We start from the raw sequence: 20,410 nt of genomic DNA, 5'->3' as shown, positions 1-20,410 counted from the left end.
GAAACGAGAAGCTCTTAATACACAGCATGGTTAGTTATGAATGAGGAGTGTCACCTTTGGTGCAGCCTAGAGAATGTGACTTACCTGCTATTCTTCCGATGGGCATTGCATGATCCTCAGGAGGGGATACAGACACCATGATGTGGTTCATATAAGCTAAGTCTTCCCGGTGGGACAGGTTGATTGGCTTTACCTCCCTGTGCAGCCCATCCTCAGACAACCTTGGTGGTTTGAAATCGGAGTGCCTGGGGTTCAGTATCAAAGGATGCATGATAGGGCTAGGCATCAGCTGGATGACCCTGGTGTTCTCCTGGCGAGGGCTGGAGGGCTTCTGGAGCACCTCAGACGGAGGAGGGCCGTGGTTGTTTTCTATCGGGGACACTGAAAGAGGATAGGGCTCCTGGTGGTTGTTCTCTTGCTGATGCCTTGTCCCTGGTAACCTGTCAGCTGGGGAGAGGTGACGCACAGTGTTCTCCATAGGGGACTTCAGTGGCCGCTGGTCGGGGTCTGGTGATGGACGGTGGTTGTTGGTGATGGGTGATCTAGAACGATGCAACAGTTCAATGGTTGGGGGGTTGTGGTGGACAGTTTCTGTGGATGGTCTTGAAGGTCTCTGGACAAAGCTGTCTGTGGAGAGAAAATACACACAAACAAAACAAAAAAAAGATTGTCTATGTTGCGATCAAGGTGTAGGATCTAACAGTCAAACTGCTAGCTGGGCTTGCTCGGTACTGCTGTCACCTTGGAAATGCTTTTATTTGTGTGACCTACAGATGCCCAGAAAAACAACATATAAATGCAGATAGTTACCACTACACTTAAGTAAATCAGTATCATGAAAACAATCTCTCTTCATCACCATGTAACAGCAGTTCCTGGGGAAATGTGTTAAGAGAAACCCTATCTTGAGAAGCAGACTGGATCACAGGCAAAGAAAGTAAGATCTGATTCAGCTGCACTGTGTTTCTGTGCAAATGCTTTCAATCTCCTGCCATTCATGTCTCTACATGTGGTTCCCGTTATTCTACCATGATGAGCACTGTAAGGTAGAGGGCAGTGACAAAAAGGGAAAATGTCTCCAGGAAAATATTGGCACTAAGCTTTAGATAAGAGGCTTGGGTCAAAGTAGAGAGTATCTTACTCTGAAATACAGACTGGGCTATCTAAAAAGCCCCACTGGTAAGAAGCTCTTTGTAAAACACTAGCTAAATCTTACCCTGTCTTGATTTTAAAAGCATGTCATAATTTCATAAGGACTTTTTCACCTTGTTTTATTTTGTCTGTGCTCTCTTCTGATGGGTTGTCCCATATAAGCACTTACATTTCTTCAGCAGGACTTCTAGCATAACTTTTGCATGAGTACACTTCCCCAGCTGTGCTCCTTAACAGTAGGGGGGAGATAAATCACAGCTCTAGGTCAACGTCTTTACGTACTAACAATTCTCTCACAAAACGAAATGCCTGACATGAACAGTCCAAACTTTCAGCTTAGCTAAGGCCATCAATTTTGACTTGGGAAATTACTGGCCAAGAGGAAAATACCACCAGAGCACAGTGATTAGCAGGTTTTTATCTAAAAAACAAAGATCACATTTCAGTGCTGTTTGTTGAAAGCTGTGGATTACAAGAGAAGAAAACTGCTGCATACATGTCAACAACTGAAACAAGTAGCTGCCTATTTTGTGGCTGACTCTTCACTCCATTGGCTCTGATACTCTTTAACTATCCTCTTGGTCTCTTGTAAAAGAAGCAGTACTCCTTGAAGAGCCTGTCAAGGTGAAGACCCAGAGGCTCTAGCTGCCCTGGAACTTACACAGGCACCAAGAGAGGAATCAGCATTTACCCAAAGAAAATGCTGAACCAGAAAAGCTCTAGTCCTGAGAAAATGTAGTGCCAAGCTGTGAAATAGCACCTATGCTTTTGCCTACTCAATGGGCTGTTAATCTATATCAGGATGCTAATGTCTGCAGGCAAACCTAAAATTTTAGGCAGAAAATACATAGAATCATCATACAATCATAGAACGGTTTTGGTAGATCATCTTGGTCCAACCCTCCTGCCACAGCCAAGGACACTTCTCACTAAACCAGGTTGCTCAAAAACCCATCAAACCTGGCCTTGAACACTTCCAGAGATGGGGAATCCACAGCCACCCTGGGCAACCTGCTCCAGTTGGTGGGCAATCACCACCCTCACAGTGAAGAATTTCTTCCAAATGTCTAACCTAAATCTATCCTCTTCCAGTTTAAAGCCATCACCCCTTGTCCAGTTGCTACACAACCTTGAAAAATGTCCCTCCCCAGCTCTCCAGCAGGCTCCCTTCAGGTACTGGAAGGCCACTACAAGGTCTCATTGGAGCCTTCCCTCCTCCAGGCTGAACAACCCCAACTCCCTCAGCCTGACTCCATAAGAGGTGCTCCAGCCCTCTGATCATCTTCATGGCTCTCCTCCAGACTTGCTCCAAGAACTTCATGTACTTCCTGTGCTGGGAGCTCAGGAACTAGACACAGTACTCCAGGTGGGGTCTCACAACAGTGGAAGGGGATAATCATCTCCCTTGACCTGCTGGCCACACTTCTTTTGATGCAGCCCAGAACATGGTCGGCTTTCTGGGTTACAAACATGGCTCCAGAACACGTATTTCACACACTTGTGTCCCCAGACAAGAAAAATACATTTCTAGAGTGATTTAAGATACTCACAATGAAAACATCTGGAGGACATGAAACTCCAGAGCTATATATTTTTCTTCTTTAAACCCACAGCTTTAAATGCAATGTGGCCAGCTAATGTGGGAAGCTCAAATTATGTGAAGATTAAAGAAGAATTAATTTACAACTATGCCTACCTCTGTGCCTGTTTTTTCTTAAAGTTAGGAGGTCAGGAAAGCCAAGGCACAGCTAGAACTGAACTTGGCAAAAGATGTTAAGAAAAACAAGAAGGGCTTCTACAGGTACATAAACCAGAAAAGGAAGGTTAAGGAAAGCTACCCCCCAGATGAGCCACAAAGGTGAAATGGTAACAACAGACGAGAAGGCTGAGGTTCGCAAAATTTTTTTTGCCTCAGCCTTCACTGGCAACCCCTCTCCTCACAACTCTCATGTTGATGGCCCTCAAGATACAGACCAGAGAGACAAGGTCCCACCCACTCTAAGTGAAGATAAGGTTCGTGACCATCTGAGGAACCTGAAGATATACAAGTTCATGGGACCTGATGATACATCCCAGAGTCCTGAAGGAATTGTAGCTGCCAAACCACTGCCCATGATATTTGAAACGTCATGGCAGTCAGGTGAAGTCCCTGGTGACTGGAAGAAAGGACATGTTATGCCCATATTTAAAAGGGTAGAAAGGAGGACCCTGGGAATTGCCGGCCTGTCAGCCTCACTTCTGTGCCTGGGAAGATCATGGAACAGATCCTCCTAGAAGACATGCTAAGGCACGTGGAGGACAAGGAGGTGATCCAGGAGAGCCAGCACAGCTTTACCAGGGTCAAATCCTGCCTGGCCAACCTAGTGGCTTTCTACAACAAAGTGACTACATCAGTCGACTAGGGAAAAGCAGTGGATGGTACCTATCTGGACTTCTGCAAGGCCTTTGACACAGTCCCCCACAACGTCCTTCTCAATAAATTGGAGAGATACGGGTTTGATGGGTGGGCTGGTCAGTGGGTAAGGAACCGGCTAGATGGTCGTTTCCAGAGGGTAGTGGTCAATGGCTCGAAGTCCAGATGGAAAACAGTGACAAGTGGTGTCCCTCAGGGGTCAGTGCTGTTCAATATCTTAATTAACAATACTGACACTGTCTTTGCTGCAGGGAGCAACTACCTTGAAAGCAGAAAGGAATACCTTAGTGTGCTTTCTACCAAGCTCTCTGCAAACATTTGTCAGCTCTGACAAGCTCCAAATAGAAGCAGACCTATCTGTCTGTTCCCAAACCATGATAATTCTGAACCAGGACAGGGTGGAGAGAAGGTAGGGACCAAGTAACTCTAAAAAGGAGCAAGAGTTAAAACCACAAATGGATACACACTAGTGTTTACCTTCATTCAAGATTATTCTCTTTAAATACTTAACTGAAGAATTCCCTCATGGCCAAAGTTGCTGTTTACCATAAAACAATTCAAACTCAGCTCCAAGTAGTTTTACTGCCATGAATGACCCTGAACAAATATTCATCACATTCATTCCTTGGCATATCTGATGACTGTAAGTTGAGCATATACAGTATATAATTTCCTACAGGAACAGATTCACTCATCAGTCTGGCTCTTTATTCTCAGTGACCAACACTCTTTCTTGAAGGAAAAGCTGTGGAAGGGAATTTAGGTCCCATGAAAATTGCTGACCTATCTCATCCATATAGGGATGGGTGTGGCTGCACTCACTCTGCGAGTGAGCAATTGCTGGCATGACAATCTTTCCTGAAGGAAAAGCTGTGGAAGGGAATTTAGGTCCCATGAAAATTGCTGACCTATCTCATCCATATAGGGATGGGTGTGGCTGCACTCACTCTGCGAGTGAGCAATTGCTGGCATGACAATCTCACTTTGTTTACCCATAAAAAAAGTGCAGGGCATGACAGTATAAGCTTCCTGTATGGCACCCCATCAGATGACTCAGTGCTGAGTCAGAATGACCACTGGAGGTGTAGGTAATTCACTCTCCATTGCTCATCCCTCTACAGGGGCAGAGACCTATGCCCACAGGGCAGATTCCAAGCCAAAGCCAATGCATCTTGGACATAGCCTGTCAACTGACTTCAAACAGTCAAACCCACTTTGCTTAAGCTAGTAAAAAGCCACTAGATGTAAATGTTGGTCTCATCTGATTCTGGATTAACTAACTTAAAATGAAAGCATTTAGAAGCAGGATCATAATTATATAATCTAATAGGAAACAGGCAAAAGGGCCAGTAGAAGAAAATGGAAAAAAGATCGCTGGAGTAGGAACGGATTTTTAAAAAGATCCATAACCAAGGAAGTTTAACTACCCAAAATCGTGCCTAAGTAACACTTGACCCATCTGTTACAGGTTTTGAGTTAGGCAGGGTTAAGTTCTGCTTCTCACATTCATTCTCCTTTTTCACTAAGTGCATTCTGCTGAGGGAAAATGGTAAACTTAAGTGTGCTAGTTTCTCCCAAGTGGTTCTGCAGGAGGAAGAAGCATGAAGGAATGTCAAAATATGTAAATAAAATCACTTGTCTACAAATTCTTGGCATAGAGATTTTCTGATTTCTCAGAGCCCCGCAGCAGATAATCTGTAGTTTCTTTTGCTTGAAGTTCCTCTCGCAGCAAAGTAAGAACTAATTTTTGTTATTATAAAGAAAAGTTTTCAGTAATAGCACAGGGTTCTCTAAGCAAAAACAGTGGTGCTATCAGCAGGGTGTTGTGAGGAAGAAACCAAAGTTGTTTCTTAATTATCCTGCACTGTGAGAGAAGTTGGACTAGATTGCGAAGGACTTACGTTGTAAGTGATGCACATGAAAGGCCAACTCAACAACCCTGTGAAATCCTCTCTAGAGTGAAAGTTGCTGCATAACTTTAAAGTAGGGGTGTCTGAGAGGGCATCTGGTGTTGAGAAAGGGAACGCTGCTGGATGGGTGAATGCCAAGCTTCAGGAAAAAGTGGAGATTTTTACAATGGTCTCAGCAAAGTGCCTATCTTAATCCACCAGGCAACTAACTGCCTCTTGCACAACTCTGCCAATTCACCCCCATCCTGACCTGCAGCACCCTCTTCAAATCTGAAATATTTACACAGCTGTGTGGAAACACTCTGGAGTGTCCTTATCCCACCTGCTGCTGTCCTGCTCTTGGCTTAGTCTCAGAGTTTTGCTGGTACCATTTCATTCTGGCTTGCTCAGGCTGGCCATGGGCAACTTGTACAGGTCTGACAGTTCCCCTAAATCTTCTCTTGCAATCCCACACTGAATCTTGAAAAAAAATATGCATCTTTTCTCCAGTTAGTAGAGAATAGGGTGATATCCTAAATCACTTCTGTTCTATTCTCCTTTTAACTTAAAAAAGAAAAAGACTACTTTTTCCTAACTTTTTTTTTTTTTACTAGAAAAAGTATATTCTCCATGATGCTTTCATGGAAAGGGCCTTTTAAAAGGCTTACACTTTATATTTTTCTGTTATTGGAGGAAACCAATTAGTACTTCAGTGTGTGCATTTTTAAATAAAATAATACCTCAATATTCCATTGAAAGAAGCACACTTAAATTTTGATCTATACTAATAATGAAGAGAAGAAGCCCATATATGTAATTCTACAAACATCTGTTCTTTCTTCACCACCTTTGACAGGCATGAGATATGTGGCTAACTAATGATCTAAGTATGAAGGCTAACTAACAATCATTAATTCTGACATTTAAAATAAGATAAAACCTGAAGAAAAAAACCCTTCTCTCAACGTGAATTGCTTGATCAGCTCAACAGCTGAGCAACATGATGGGCTCAGCACTAGGACCTCTGTCATGATGCCATGACAGATTGTCAGTTGAACTGACTTTGAGTGACAATATTCCTCTCTGAGGGTGCCATCTCCCTTGCTCTGCAAATAATTGCATCTAGTTGCATCTCCAGGATACTCAAAGTCCATGAAGCACCTTTGCCTCCACTACCAGGAGTGAGGAAAAATGAATAAATGGGGCCAATAAAACTTTCGGGGCTGTTTGTTTTCTTTTAATCTGCACCTGGCATAGGTCTAAGCAGGCTTTGGAAACAGGACAAAATACAAGAAGATAAATGGGGAATGGGATAGTTGATGCCCTAGACCAACTGATTGTTCTAAACCTATGGAGACAAAGGGAGGAGTAGCTTTATCCAAGCTCCTTTGGAGCAAGAATGTGACCTAATTCCACATAGCCTTACCCTCCTCCCCTCAATAATGGCAGCTCCATAAGAATGAGACAAAGTTACCTTCATCATAATTCTGGTGTAATAGGACCTCTGGCTGAGCATGGATAGAGTTCCCAGGGTGGAAGAAAGGTGTGAAGAGCATACGAGCTTTCCTTTGCTTCAGGATATGCTGAAGGAGTTCATACAAAACATCACCTGAAAGACAAACAGCAGGAAAAAGGAAATTAAAAACTACATACTGCTGAGAAGACTCATTTAGCCATCTGATGCATGAATTAATGGCTCCTGGGTGCTATTTTCAGATCCAAAAATGCTTGCAGTAAAACCCTACATTTCACCGTTTTGCAAGGTTCTTCCCTGAAAGCAAAAAAAGAAAAAGAAAAGCTGCACATAACAATTCTGTGAGTGGCTGTGGAAAAATGGGAGAATGACAAGACAAGGCTTTTATTACCCCAAAACAGAGGGGTTTTTTTCAGGCTACATGACTGCCCATTCAAGAGCTCCAGACCTTTACAAGCATTAGTTAGTTCAGTGTCCCACCATCTCTTATCCCAGCCTCAGTTTCTTAGATAGACACCTCAGGACACAATTCTTAAATGCAGAGCCCATGATTTATGCAGTGAGTTGCTGGGAGCAAAGATGGTGCTCTTCTTTTATTACTGAACAATTTAGGCTTCATGGTGGGGAAGAGAGGGAAGATGTTGCAAGGTCTCTCCATTCATCACTGGTGCCTCAAGGCCAGGGGCTGTGTACCACTAAGATGCTGAATTCTAGGAAATCCACAGGAGGAAGAACTCTTAGAACTTTGTTATGGACTCAAAGACTTGAAAAGAATTGAGATATTTATCCTCAACACCCTTGCTGTAGTGGTAACTGCTGGAGACACTTGAGTGCTAGAGGTGCCTTGGGAACTTCTGTATGTCAGTTTTGGTGTCATAGGTTAGATTCTTGAAGAGCCCAAATAGGATCCCAACGCTAGTTATTTCTAGCTACCAGAACCTGTTTGGAGTTCACTGCAACAGGCAATACTAGATTGCAGATATGATGCAGACTAAGGAACAAAATGCAGGGGACTTGGTGCTCTATATGCACAGTCTGTTAGTTGCTGTTATATCAGTCTTCCACAGAAGATTGCACTGCACAAAGCTGACATGCATTAATTGATCCAGATGCTTGTTTTTTTGGGGTGCAGGCAGGCTGTTCTCCACTTCCCCCACCATGCCCCAGCACCAGATTTGTATCTTCCCTCAGTGGAATATATCACTGCAGTACCTAGGAGACCAATGGGCTAACTGCTTATTTTGTGTCTTTTTATGTACAACATCTTGTGCTGATGCCCTTCTTCCAGCAACATGTACATGAAACACCTAGCTACTTGCACATTTTGTAAGTGGTTGAACATTTCAAAGTGAAAATGTACGACACAGAGTAGGAAGTCACTGAACTTTTAGTTCTGCTTGCTCTCTTCTGTTTGTCACTGCTCATAGTACAGAGGAACAGGTTGCAGCAAAAACATATCTGAAAAGGAACTTAGTGAAGTTTCGCTTAAGACACCTTGGATTTTCTGGGAGAGTATTCTGAAGTGTGGGGGGTGGTTTTAGTAGTTGTTTCTATGAGATTGTAAGCAGGGCACCATTCGCCCCTTGTCTGTTTTAACTGCCAATGCTCTATTTGCGGGCAAGCTTAGTGTCTTAGCATGGAAGTTAAAGTCATCCTGCTTTCCACAGTTCAGTTTCCTTTATTTTTAGCATCTTGGCTTCTTTTACTCTCTCAGCAGTGACTTTAGGGCACTTTGAAAAGATGACTGCAATACTTTCAAATCTAATTAAAAACAAAGCCTCAAGAACCCAGGTATCTTTTCTGTGTTTATTATACGAAAGGCTAAGAAGTTATTTTTCCACATAATTTGCATATTTGAATGCAACAGTGGCATAATCATGACTCCTACTGTAACACTCCAAGTAATAAGGAAGCAAATTTGTACCTCTTTTGATTTAGCCTGACAGACTAGTGAAAACAGCCATCCATAAAGCTGTCTTTTTTTAAAAAAAAAGTTATGCTCTGCAACACACAGATGCAATAATGACAGTTAAGAAGGTGAAAACTGTTTTCACTCCCTTCCTCCTCTGCTGCCTCCCTTCCCTGGCCAGTCCTAAGTAGGAGAATAGCTGTGGGAGTGTAAGCTCACTTTATTGCTAGGAGCACTGGGGGGAGTGGATGTAGTTCTCCTGATTTAACCACGAGGGGAAAGAATCATAGAATTGTTAAGGTTGGAAGGGACCTTCTTAAAGATCACCAGGTTTAAGGACACAGCTTTTATGTAGCTACAATCATGAAAAACTTACTCTAAGGCAAACACTATTTCATAGTTCTTAAGTTTCCTGTATAATTAATTTCTGGGAAATGTTGAAGTAATGCCCCTTTACCTACAGTCATCTAAATTTTTAGGGACTGACTCAGATATCCTTTAAAAGGTTTATCATCAGTGGGTAATACCTGGAGAGAATGAGGAGACAAAAAACAAGGGAGGAGGCTTTTAGTGTGGTTATATCATTCCAAATTAGATAAATAAGAGCTTAAAGTGAGAATTTGCAAGCCAGAGGCTCTTCTCTGGTAACGCTCCTTCTCCAGCCTACAAACATTTCAATCCTACTCATTTCAAGTGCCCTCACTGCACACAGGGGACACAACTTGTAGGCAGCAAGGCATTGGAATGATAAGGGGAGGTGCAGGCAAAATACACAAAGATACCCTTTACAGTCCTTGCCCACTTTCAATGCTCCTTTTTCATTAAGCAGGGCTAATTTTTTATTTAAATTATTCAAATAGCAGTGCTCCAGAATTAAAAAACAAACAAAAAACCCCCAAACCAACCACTTCTGGGCATCACTTTTCACCACTGTATTACACTGGCAAGAGACATTAATGTTTGTCATCTCCTTCCATACAAAACCAGTCCTGGATTTGAAGCACATACTTAAAAAACTTTGCACACACTCAATGTAAGCCACAGTTTGTAAGGCAGACCCTGCAGGAGGATGGGTGTGGGGGTGTGTGCAAGGGAGTCGCCAAGCAGCTCGATGCAGAATTACTGCCACTGCTTGTTCACCAGCCAGATGGAAGCAGCACCAGATGTACTTCTCTGAAAGCCTCCTCATTTCTGTAACTGCTGGGTCCAAACTCTTGGATCGCTTGTGGTGACTGAATTGCAAGCCTTTCCATTTCACAGGACTACCTTGCATGTTTACAAAGGAGTAGCCCACAACTCTCATTTAGAACCAATACCTCGTATTTAGTTAAACATCCCTCCCAAAGGAGGGCAGAGGCTTACTGTGACTGTAGAACTAGAGCAGACAGACCGCAGGGGATATAAATACAGGCAGGCAACATACAAAGTTCTAAATCTTCTTTGTGAATAAGTGAAGACATAATTTGAGCAATAGGAAGACTGATTCACACACCTGCTCTGTGCTGTGCTTTGGGCTGGACTCCAGCACGTGAGAGAATATGGTAAAGTAAAGCAAAGCCCACAGGGGCTGTAAAATAGAGGAAAGGTCCCCCAGGGTGGAGTTTTACAGACACTTTTAGCAGCACATCAGCCAAGCCAACTGTGAGGCAGAATGCTAATATGGGCTTCTTACGAGGCTGGAGCACTTGATTAACTTGCTGCTGTGGTTGGGTCTGTGAATAGATAAGCCTTCACAGGGAAGAGCTGGAAGTCACAAAGTGCTGCCAAAGAAACTTGCTTTCTGGGAATTTTGCAGGGAGTTTTAACTAGAAACATGTTGGATGTCTGGGGCTGGATTTGCATCCAAAATTGCCTGTAACTCTGGTGTATCAGGATTTCACACCTCATACAAGTGTCTCTGTCGTGCCTCTCTTCCATTCACCCAGTCCACCCCAAAACATACGCTTTCTCCTCTGACCCTTTCCAGATTTTGTTACAGCTTCCTCCCTCTTTCCAATCACAGCTTCTGTAAGTAATCCTCACCTGAATGAGGAGACCTGTATCGAAAGTCCTCTTTGGTCAGGAGCAGCAGAGCCTTGCCATTCATCTCAAAAGTGTTGCTCTCAATCGGCCTCAAGGAAAACTCCTTCTCTGCCCACCTGAGCCACTGTGCCACATCATCCCTGCTCCAGTAAATGGGCTGCAAACCTGTGGTAGGAAGAGACAATGACTGTGTTACCAAATTGAGACAAAGCATGGGACTATAGGCAAACATCAGTGAATCATCCTTTCTCCCCACATCATAATCTGCAAAGTCTCGGGGAGGTGTAGGAGAGGAATGTCATGTTGACTCAGATTTACTCTAAAGCACTGGACTGTGAAATACTTCATTAGTTTAGCCACCTTGCTTTATCTGTGACATATTGAGAAACAAAGAGCAGCCTCAGCATCCTGAAAAAAGCTGCTAGGACATTTCCAGGTTTCCCTTGAAAAATGGTAGTTTCCTCCAGCTGCTCATTCTCAGGTGCAGAAGAGGCGGGTTGCAAAGTCCTTGGGCCCATCGATCCCTGGTGTGTATCCTTGCACAGCACCGAGGTGTGCTCTCTCTTTATGCTCCTTGTAGAGTCATCGATCACAAATAATAAAAAGCTGTAGGATACAAGAGAGCTGTGGCCATACCTCCCTCTAGGTGACTGTAAAGAAGGGCTGCTTCACACAACCTCTGCAAGAGTGTGTCAGCAAGGGTATAGTTGACAAAGGTGTGTTCAGACTGGCCCACCCCTCCTGCAGATGCTATAAAGCTAGCAGATGCTGTTCCCACACAGGAGAGGAAAGTAAGCGTTGAGGCTGTGGCACCTTTAGCACTGCTTTAGCTTGCATGTCCTGTATAGCAATAAAATAATACCAATGTAATTCTGCCCATTTAAAGTATGGTATGGCATTTTGTAGTGAAATAGCAGATATGTTCTGTTTGAGCACAGCTTTTTCAGGGCTTCAAAGAGGAAATGGTTCTCCCTTTCAGCCAGCCAGCTCATACAGCATATACAGCCGAGATCACTGTGTTTACTCACAGGGGCCCAACTGCACTACCACGTAAGTCAAAGACCTGCTGCCTTTATTGGGCACAAGCAGAAAGGCTTGGGAGGTGTGACAAGTCAATATCTGTTTTATGGAAAAAATTAAAATAGCTTCCTTCCCTTGGAGAGGAGGCAGCATGGACCTGTTTATACCCAGGTGGAGAGATTATTTCCAATCCGCTGGAAGATAAAAGCTTTCTTTCCTTTTCCCCCTCCTGAGATGACTCATTGTTTGACTTGCTACAATGTGCTAAGTAGAAATGAAAGCTTCACACTCTGCATAGGAACATAAAATTTGCCGTATCTGATCAGATCTCTGGTAAAGAGCCTCTGGCAGGGGCTAATACCTTATGCTTCAGAGGAAGACAAACCTCCCTTCCTCATATTGCACCTGGCTGATTGTATGCTGCACATGGGAAGAAATTTCCTTCCTGGCACACCATTCTCTGTGATCTGATTACCCTCCTCCTACCAAGCACTAAAAGAAACCTGGGAGAGTTGTAGTGCTCTGTTTTATTTTGGTTCCTACTTCTTTAATAGATAGGCAACCCTTTTTTCTGTTTTAGCAAGAGGTCACTTGCAGTGAATTGCATTTTGCTGCTATGCCAGATTCCCAGACAGTGGCTTTGGAAAGTCCCAGAGCCACAGCTGCATACAGAACTGGATTTCAGTCGAAGAAGGAACTGAGATTGAGCCTGAGAAAGGGTCAGAGCTGACCTAAGGAAAGGATGTCTGTATAGCAGCAGCAACAATCTCCATTGGCTTCAACTGCCCCTGTAGCACCGTATTATGTGCCACACAGAAGCAAGAAGTACCATTTATTTATTTATGAAGGACTTACATTCTCCCTATTGAATTAGGGTCTGATTACTGGGGCCAGAGTTTTCTGAAGGACTTTTTCTTTTTGGAGGGGTTGGGCTGAGGTGTAGACTTGCTCAGAGACATTCAAACCATCGTCTAAAATGCCAGTGAGGTTCATCTTTTGCTGAAGAAGGGATTACTCCTGCAGAAAACACACTCCAGACCGTGGGCCACTGCTGGGCAGTGTGCACACTGACTGCAGCTAAAGGAGAAAGAAGTCAGGCATGATGCAGCCAGGCCACAACATATGAAAGGCTTTAAAAGACCAACTGAGGAGTGCTCATGTGTTGTTTGTTTTGCCTTCCCTTTTGCCATGCCATGGAAGTAAACAAGTGTCCAAAGGAGTACTGTCATATAGAAATCTAACTGGACTTCTGACATGCACTTAACCAGATAATGCACAAAACAAAACAGAGTTTTATGATAACTTCACATGATGTGCATGCTCCCTGACAGATAATCATATAATAAATAAATCACTCCCTGTACAAGCATAGTTCATAATTTCCCATGTACTGGTGACAGCGTATTTTTGCATTCTGTTATTCTGTTCACCTAATACAAAAATACCATGTCTAAAGAGAGGTTAAAATTGAGTTATGCTAGGCCTGAAACAGCCAAATAAGCTACACAGACTGGGACAAGACACGCATGCTGTCCTGGCAACTCTGAAACAGATCCAGCACTTCACACTGCAAATTAAGTCTCTGCTGGGTTTCAGCAGCATCTCCAGAGCTTGTGAGAAAAGCCCCCAACTAGTATGACCTAGGACCACTTGGCTTCTAGTTACTGAGAACTGGCAAACAGCCATTCTAATTCAGCTTGGCTATCACTAAAATGAGTGGGTGGATGCACCACATCTCTCCACTCCTGGTGTGATACCATAATTAAATACTTACATCGTGTTTGGAAGACATAAAGTGCCATAAAATAACTTAACTGCTTTTCCCTAGATGGATTGCCTATTCTCTCATTGTCCTCCCTCCCTGCCCTGCCCCTTTCCTGGGAAGTTAGTTTCTAAAAAACACCCTCTTTATTTGCTGGCCTCCACTGCATGCCCATTTGCTGAATCAGTTCAGTTGCAGGAGGCTTTTCTGGGTGTGCAGACTGCCATTCCAAAAATCATTCTTTCATGTGCAGTACAGCCTTTACTAAACTTGTATCCCACCTTCTTTGCCCTTTCTTAAAAAGAAGCAGTTGGTTTTGTGGAAACAAAGGCATGAGAGGGTTGGCTTTGCAGCTTAAAGGATTTTACTGCACAGCATACACAGCTGTAATCCTGCTTACACAATTTTTCTTTTTGGATGCTGTTTCTTATATTCCCCTCTCCGTCTTCTCTTTTATTGTCATGTCCACAGTGGAGGAAAATGGGCTTTTTATCTCTCCAGTTTTATTCTCTGTGAAAGCTAACAGCATTGTCTTCAACTAACAAAGATATTTACCAAGCAGAATAAAGTGAGGAAAATGAGTGCTGTGTTACAAAATGAGGACAGAATTTTGCCTGTTGAACTGACTGTTGAAATCAGTTGCTGTTTTTAGTAGGTGTGAATCAGACCCAAGGGATGCTGCCTTTCTCCTGGTCTGCCCTCTCGGTAGCCAGCATTGCCATGGACATCAGAGGGTGAATTCTGACCTGAGGGTCAGACCTGGCTCTGCTCTCATCCCTGCCATTGATCTGCTGGCTGAAATATGGCAAGCATTCCCAACCTTGGTCTCCTTATCTGCACAGTGTAAAAATAAAGAATGACAAAAACTTTTTGAACTCCATATCTGAAAGCAGGTTAGACAAAGCCATATAAACCATCAGAATCCAGCTCCATGAGATCCCAGTTTATTCTCTACTCTGTCTTCTATCAGCTTCCAACCACTACCTCCAGGAGAGTAAAATAGTAATTTATAGAGACATTTATAATCTGACAGCTTCATATGCATTAAACAGGGAGCAAAACTGATGTTCACCACTCTAATGCCGCAGGCTGGCGTAAAGGTGTCTTCATAGATTATCTACTTCAGTTGCTTATTCCTCACCCTAAGTCCTGCTTCTAACACCTGTTACACTAGCTACCTTCTAAATGCTGAGAGTGATCAATTCTCACGCTCCAGGGCACAACCTGAACATAATCTGGACTGCAGAAGAAATCCACACTCTGTTCTTTCCTATTCTTGCACAGTAAAAACAAGCACAATGGAGGGGGAGCCTATGGGGTAATTTACACCTTGAAGTAGGGGCTAAACTTGCTTAGGTATGTTAAAGCACTTACACACACAGATACACACGCATGAAGCAGAATGTACTGGTCTGCTGAAGCTGAGTTTAAGCTGATGGTGTCTAAGGAGTTACCTTCTTTTTTGACAGTGTGCTCCTCAGAGAACTTAAGCACAGTCAGGCTTTGAGGCTGGAAAAGAGTGCTCTGCTTACCTAGTATAACCTTCTGCACATAAAACTACACAGCCAGCAATATTTGCATCTGACCACAAACTTCTGGTGGGGTTAACAACTTTGGTTTTTGAAGAGATGTAGATAACCTTGAATCCTGCTTGCAAAGCATTCATGTTTAGCATCTCCTCCTTTGCTCTGGAAGCCAGGGTATGCGCTTCGCAGTATGAGTTGCTACGTATGGTGTATGTAACAGATACATCTAAAATGTGAAGCATGATGTACTGTAGGCTGTTTTCACCTTGACTCATTCTGGAACAATCTGAAGACACAAATCCAATGCACAGTGCACAGTGTGATGTACAGTAGTGCTGAGAGCTGCTGTTCCATTTTAGTTTCGAGATGAGGATGCAGCCACCCAGCAGCATACACGGCAGAAGCAGCATTCACAGGGAGTTTCGTCTAACTTTTTGTTCCACTTCAGCCTGGCACTCCATCCTTACGCCTGGCAAGCAGGATGAGGAGGCGAGAAGCGGGTAAAGACAGACCTCTTATTTATCCCTGCTTTCTGCAGGGCAGACAGAATTATTCTCACTCCCACGCCGAAAGCTACTTAGCACAGTCGGGCAAATAGCGAAGGGGCCAGCGCATGCAAATCAGCAGCTGGTTTCCAAACAGCCAGGGACAGATTCATCCTCGCTGGCACCATCAGGCAGGCCAGCTCTGACTGCAGGACAGTACTTGAGCCTTTAGTGGGAAAACGATGCTGGAGAAGTTCAGAAGACATGAATGTTTGCTGCCAACTAGCTCTTTAGGAATTGAAGCTTTTTTGTTATTAATTAACAAAATTCTTCCACAAAGCATAGTATGTGGGTCTGCATTTGATGGGGTCTGCATTTGATGATGTATGTCAAGCAGGAGACGTGCATGAGGTGGTACTTCAATTGCTGTGTAAAGGCAAAATGGTCTGGAGGAAAAACAATGGATTAGATTCAAATCCTTCCCTCAGGCTCTTCCCGAGTAACTTTTTAAAAGTCCCCTCCTTGTGTGTCACTTTTTCATTTGGAAAGTTAGACTGCAAAAATGCAAAGAGGTGCCACAACGGTTGGCCAGTTAACATCTGAAATGCCTTGAAAGTGCAAAATACTGCACAGCTGCTTTGAATTACTATGGTACAATACTCCCAGGGATCTGTCTCTGCTGCTCTCTGGCTCCCTGGTCAGAGATATTGATTGTTGATGTACACCAGGGGCCTTGTTCTGACACAGCACTCAAATCTGAAAGCACAAACCACAATGCTCCCTGAAAAGGGCTGCAGCTCTGGGCTCAACAGCAGCGTGCTGATCATGCTGAAGTGGCTTTCAAGTTAAAAGTCCAAGCTGGGCACTGATGTTGTCCCGAGAAAGGAATTTTATGCTGTCTTTGCTGCTGCACTGACCTCTTACTACATGTGCCTCTCCCTTAGCCACCAGAGCTGGCAGGCTCCCCCCACAGGGTGCTCAACAGCCCTTGGGGACTACCTCTGCAGGAAGGCAGGAAGATTAAGGACCCTGCTTTCTTGGGAAGCCATTCTAATTCCTCAGAGGAGAGGAACAGGCAACAGAGAGCTGTGCTATCTGTCTTAGCTATCCCCATGCAGATGGATAGCCTAACTAAGTGCCTTCTGAGACACGTTGGCACACATGTGGAATGTCCATCCCTACGACAGGATAACCCTCTGTCACTGGGAGTCCACACAGTACAAACTGGCACAAGGGAAATGGATGGCAGCAGATGAAAATGTGCCTTTACAGGTCTTGTTAAGAAAAAAAAGATTGGATAGGGAACAGAAGAGTTGTGTGATGGTCAGGAAGAGAGATCCCAGTGAGGTTTGTGTGTCCTTTAGAAAGGTACGAAACCACCTGTAATCAGAACGACAAGGCTTTGGGAAGCTTCCCATGCTGCTGGGAACAGAGGGTGAAACAGCTTTTTTAGTAGTAATCTGAAATAAAAGGCATAGGCTCATGTCTCCTGCTGTCCTGTTGAACAGCAGCACACAAGTGCAGGTAATGCTTTGTGCACAGTTTCTGCTTTGGGGCCTCTGTGTGTGCAAAGTCTACAGAAAAACCCAGTGAAGAACTGGGCTGAGTTTCTGCCATGCTGACTTTGCCAGTGTAGTGCCCTGCAAGCCCTTCTCTTCTCACTATCTGTAAAAGACCCTGGAAAGTTGACACACCTGAATCCTTTAGGGCTCCAGGGTTATAAAATAAATAAAACTGCTTTTCTAATGCAGCCTTTGGAAAGCCCATAAAAAACCATATTGATTAGAAAATGCTTGATTAGGATGATCAAGCTCCAAGCTCTCACACAGGGAAATAAATCTTTTCAATTCCCCACACCCAGTGCCAAGCTCAGCTTCCTGGAAGCAACTATGGCCCTTTCTGGAACTGAGGTGAAAATCCCACGTTCCATCACCTCCCCTGACCTGCTGACATTACACATGGTTTGCATTTGCTGATCAAATGCACAAGCAGGACTCTAAATTAGCTTGCTGGGCTGAGATAGCTTGCTGATTAATGATGGCAGATGAAGTCACCAGTACAAAAATCTCACAAAATCTGAAGTCTGTAAGTGGGAAAGGAAGGAAAGACCACACTCTACAGAATTCAGCATATTCACTCTCACTCTGTAGCCAAACACTTTTCTTTGCAGATACAAGCTAGTAAATTAAGTAACACACAAAATTACTCAGCTATTTCTATGACCCCCTGCCTGAATAACAGTCAGAAAAGTTCCTGAACACTGCAGACCAATTCCTGAATTCCTTAAGAGCTGTACATGACGTCAGAATAAAGCCTCAAGTGCAGCTCCAGTTATTTAACTGTTGTGTGACATTTCTTGTAACTGAAATCAGCACTGGACCCAGAGCAGCCACCTCTCTCTTTTCTGTTTCCATCTGCACAATCTGAAATGACCTTGCAGAAAAAGAAGACCTTCAGATGTAGCCCTCTTTCCTCTGTGAGCTGCCCCATTTCAGGATCAGTTACAGCAAATGTTATAGTGCTGGGGTAGTCCATCTGCAGCCGACAGGCAGTTTGTGGTCTGAAGAGAGAACTCACCCAGGATGGGGCAAACAGTTTAGATAAATGGTGCTGGCATGCAGGTTGAAGTGGCCAGGGTTTGAAGTTCTGGAAGGGAAAAGCTACCAGCCAAAGAAGCAAACAGCCACAGAGGTGATGAAAAGACCAGCCTATTTTCTAGGCACTCATTCCATGAACCATGTCCAAGAACTGCACAGAACAGCTCCAGCTTTCTTTAGAGTTGTTTGCAAAACCTTCCTAGAAGCCTGACGAGAGCTCTCCTTCCAGGGCAGGGTAAAAGGCTGGCTTTCTGCATCTGAGCACCATGTTCAGAGAAGGCCAGGGTGTAACAGGCGAGTTGGTGAGCTGCAGACAGCACAGTGCTGCTAGGCTGACCGCAGCCATCCAGCTGCTACCCCAGCTGCAGCACTCAGGAAAGAACTTGCTTGGGTCCAAGACGACCCCTCTCTTTGCTCATGTTGTGCCCACAGGCAAAGGGGGCAGGTTGACCATGGGATTCCTATGAGAGTTGCTTGTGCAGCACAAGCAGCTGGCAGGGGGATGGGAAATGGGGAGATGTTGGTTTGGATCTGTTCCCAGTTATAGTCTTAATCCACTCCTGACTCCCTCTCAACCAATTTTTGGCCTTTTTCCATGGAGCAGACAAGGCTTTCCTACTGCTCCCTTCCAAAAGGAGCTGAAAGAAATGTCTTGTGTTGCTTTTTGCCTTGTATGTGCAAAAACTATATCCTAAACAAAACTAGCTGAGCTCTGACAATGGCACGTGTTAGCTAGCTCATAAGACCATGCTGCCAGAAATAAGCAGTTTTGCTAGTAGAAGTCAAGGAGATTATAAAACCTTTTTCTTCTCAACAACTCTTTATTGTTTCAAAACAATTTATCTTAATCCAGGTCAAAATTCAGGTCTAACAAACACTCTTTACAGTTTTCTTGTACTGGATATGGCCACTGCTAATACTACTACTAGTAATACTTGCACATATATGCTACACAGTGCCATTCAACTGCAGATAGATTAGATTGTTATATCTGTTTTATAGATCTGAGGCACAAAGTCATTGGATACCTGCCCATACACTGAACCTGATATAGGAGGGATGGAATCCGGGAACTCTATTCTGCTCCTCTTTACAACTGGACAAATGCAGAGCATCTTTATGTCCTTAACACTTAATTTTCCTTCCCCCTTCTTGTGTCACTTACTTGGTGCATCCTGACAACACTAATTTTAAGGTAAAAAAACCCAACAAAGTATATTAGAATGCACTGTCAATACATGCTGTTTCCTGCTTTTAACAAAATACGGCCTTGATTCCTGGCTGGGGTTTTGAAGGTTTTTAAGTAATTAGAAATAAATTGATCTTCACAGTCTTGACCTACATATGGTTTTACTTAAGTCTTTTGCCTGCTGCCTAATTGCTGTATAGTGGAGAGGGCTTCTGAGATTATTACCATGCTTAGAGTATGTGGCAGTAATGCTGATGATGGAACTGAAAGTTTCAGTTTTCAGTACCTGATAACACCCTAGAAAGATGTGAAAAAACTGAGGAAATAGTTGCTAGCTGCAATTAATGCAGTTGCTAAAATTAAAATAATTCCTTTCAGTGATTTATCACTTTAACCTATCATCAGCTAGGTCACGCTGATCTTCAGAGGGTGCAAACTTAGAGGTGATGCTATCATTCCAGAAGGGAGAGTGTAGGAAGTCCTTTTTGTCCAGCTGAATCAAGTGGAAAGTTTTCAAATCTCAGTTTCACATGCCAACAAAACACCACCACCAACACAGCAAGACATTGTAATCCTCCTGTATTAAGAAGCTACTTTCTTCTCAGAATTCTCAGAGGCTCACATAATGAAGAAGTTGGGGTCTCTTTCCTTCGAGGAATTTTGGCTGGAACTTTGTTTCCTAACTCGACTGTGATTGTGAGAGGTGGGGAGGGGATAGCATGTACACAAAGAGCATGTTTTCCAGGCTGTTTCCAGGGAATGTGAGGCCAGCTATACTACAGAACTGTCTATGGCATGACAGTAAGATGTCATCTGTTGGCTGCCTCAGTGCTGGGGCTCCAAGCTTTATGAGCTGCAGCTGCACTTGCACGGCTACTGTAAAAGCAGGTTTTGGCAGTGCAGCCAGACCCATGGCTTACTCTGCTTTTGACCATTAAACAAATCAGTGTAGAGAAACTTTACCACCAGCAT

The 20,410-nt window shown here is 43.7% G+C and overlaps 1 protein-coding gene across 1 annotated transcript in view; it reads right to left on the bottom strand.

Annotated features, from left to right (window-relative positions):
- Positions 1 to 20,410, bottom strand: part of ETV6 (ets variant 6) — a 165,183-nt gene that overhangs the window by 23,792 nt on the left and 120,981 nt on the right. The window contains exons 3-5 of the mRNA XM_010003023.1: positions 10,860 to 11,024; positions 6,929 to 7,063; positions 85 to 627 (exon numbers count right to left, since the gene is read on the bottom strand). Coding sequence (XP_010001325.1) covers positions 85 to 627; positions 6,929 to 7,063; positions 10,860 to 11,024 — 843 coding nt within the window. The remainder of the gene's footprint in view (positions 1 to 84; positions 628 to 6,928; positions 7,064 to 10,859; positions 11,025 to 20,410) is intronic.

Source organism: Chaetura pelagica, unplaced genomic scaffold (genome assembly GCF_000747805.2).
Source record: "Chaetura pelagica isolate M959 unplaced genomic scaffold, ChaPel_1.0 scaffold117, whole genome shotgun sequence".
Classification (NCBI taxonomy): domain Eukaryota; kingdom Metazoa; phylum Chordata; class Aves; order Apodiformes; family Apodidae; genus Chaetura; species Chaetura pelagica.
The sequence above is the reverse complement of the archived record's forward strand: the minus strand, read 5'-3'. Positions and strand labels throughout refer to the sequence as shown.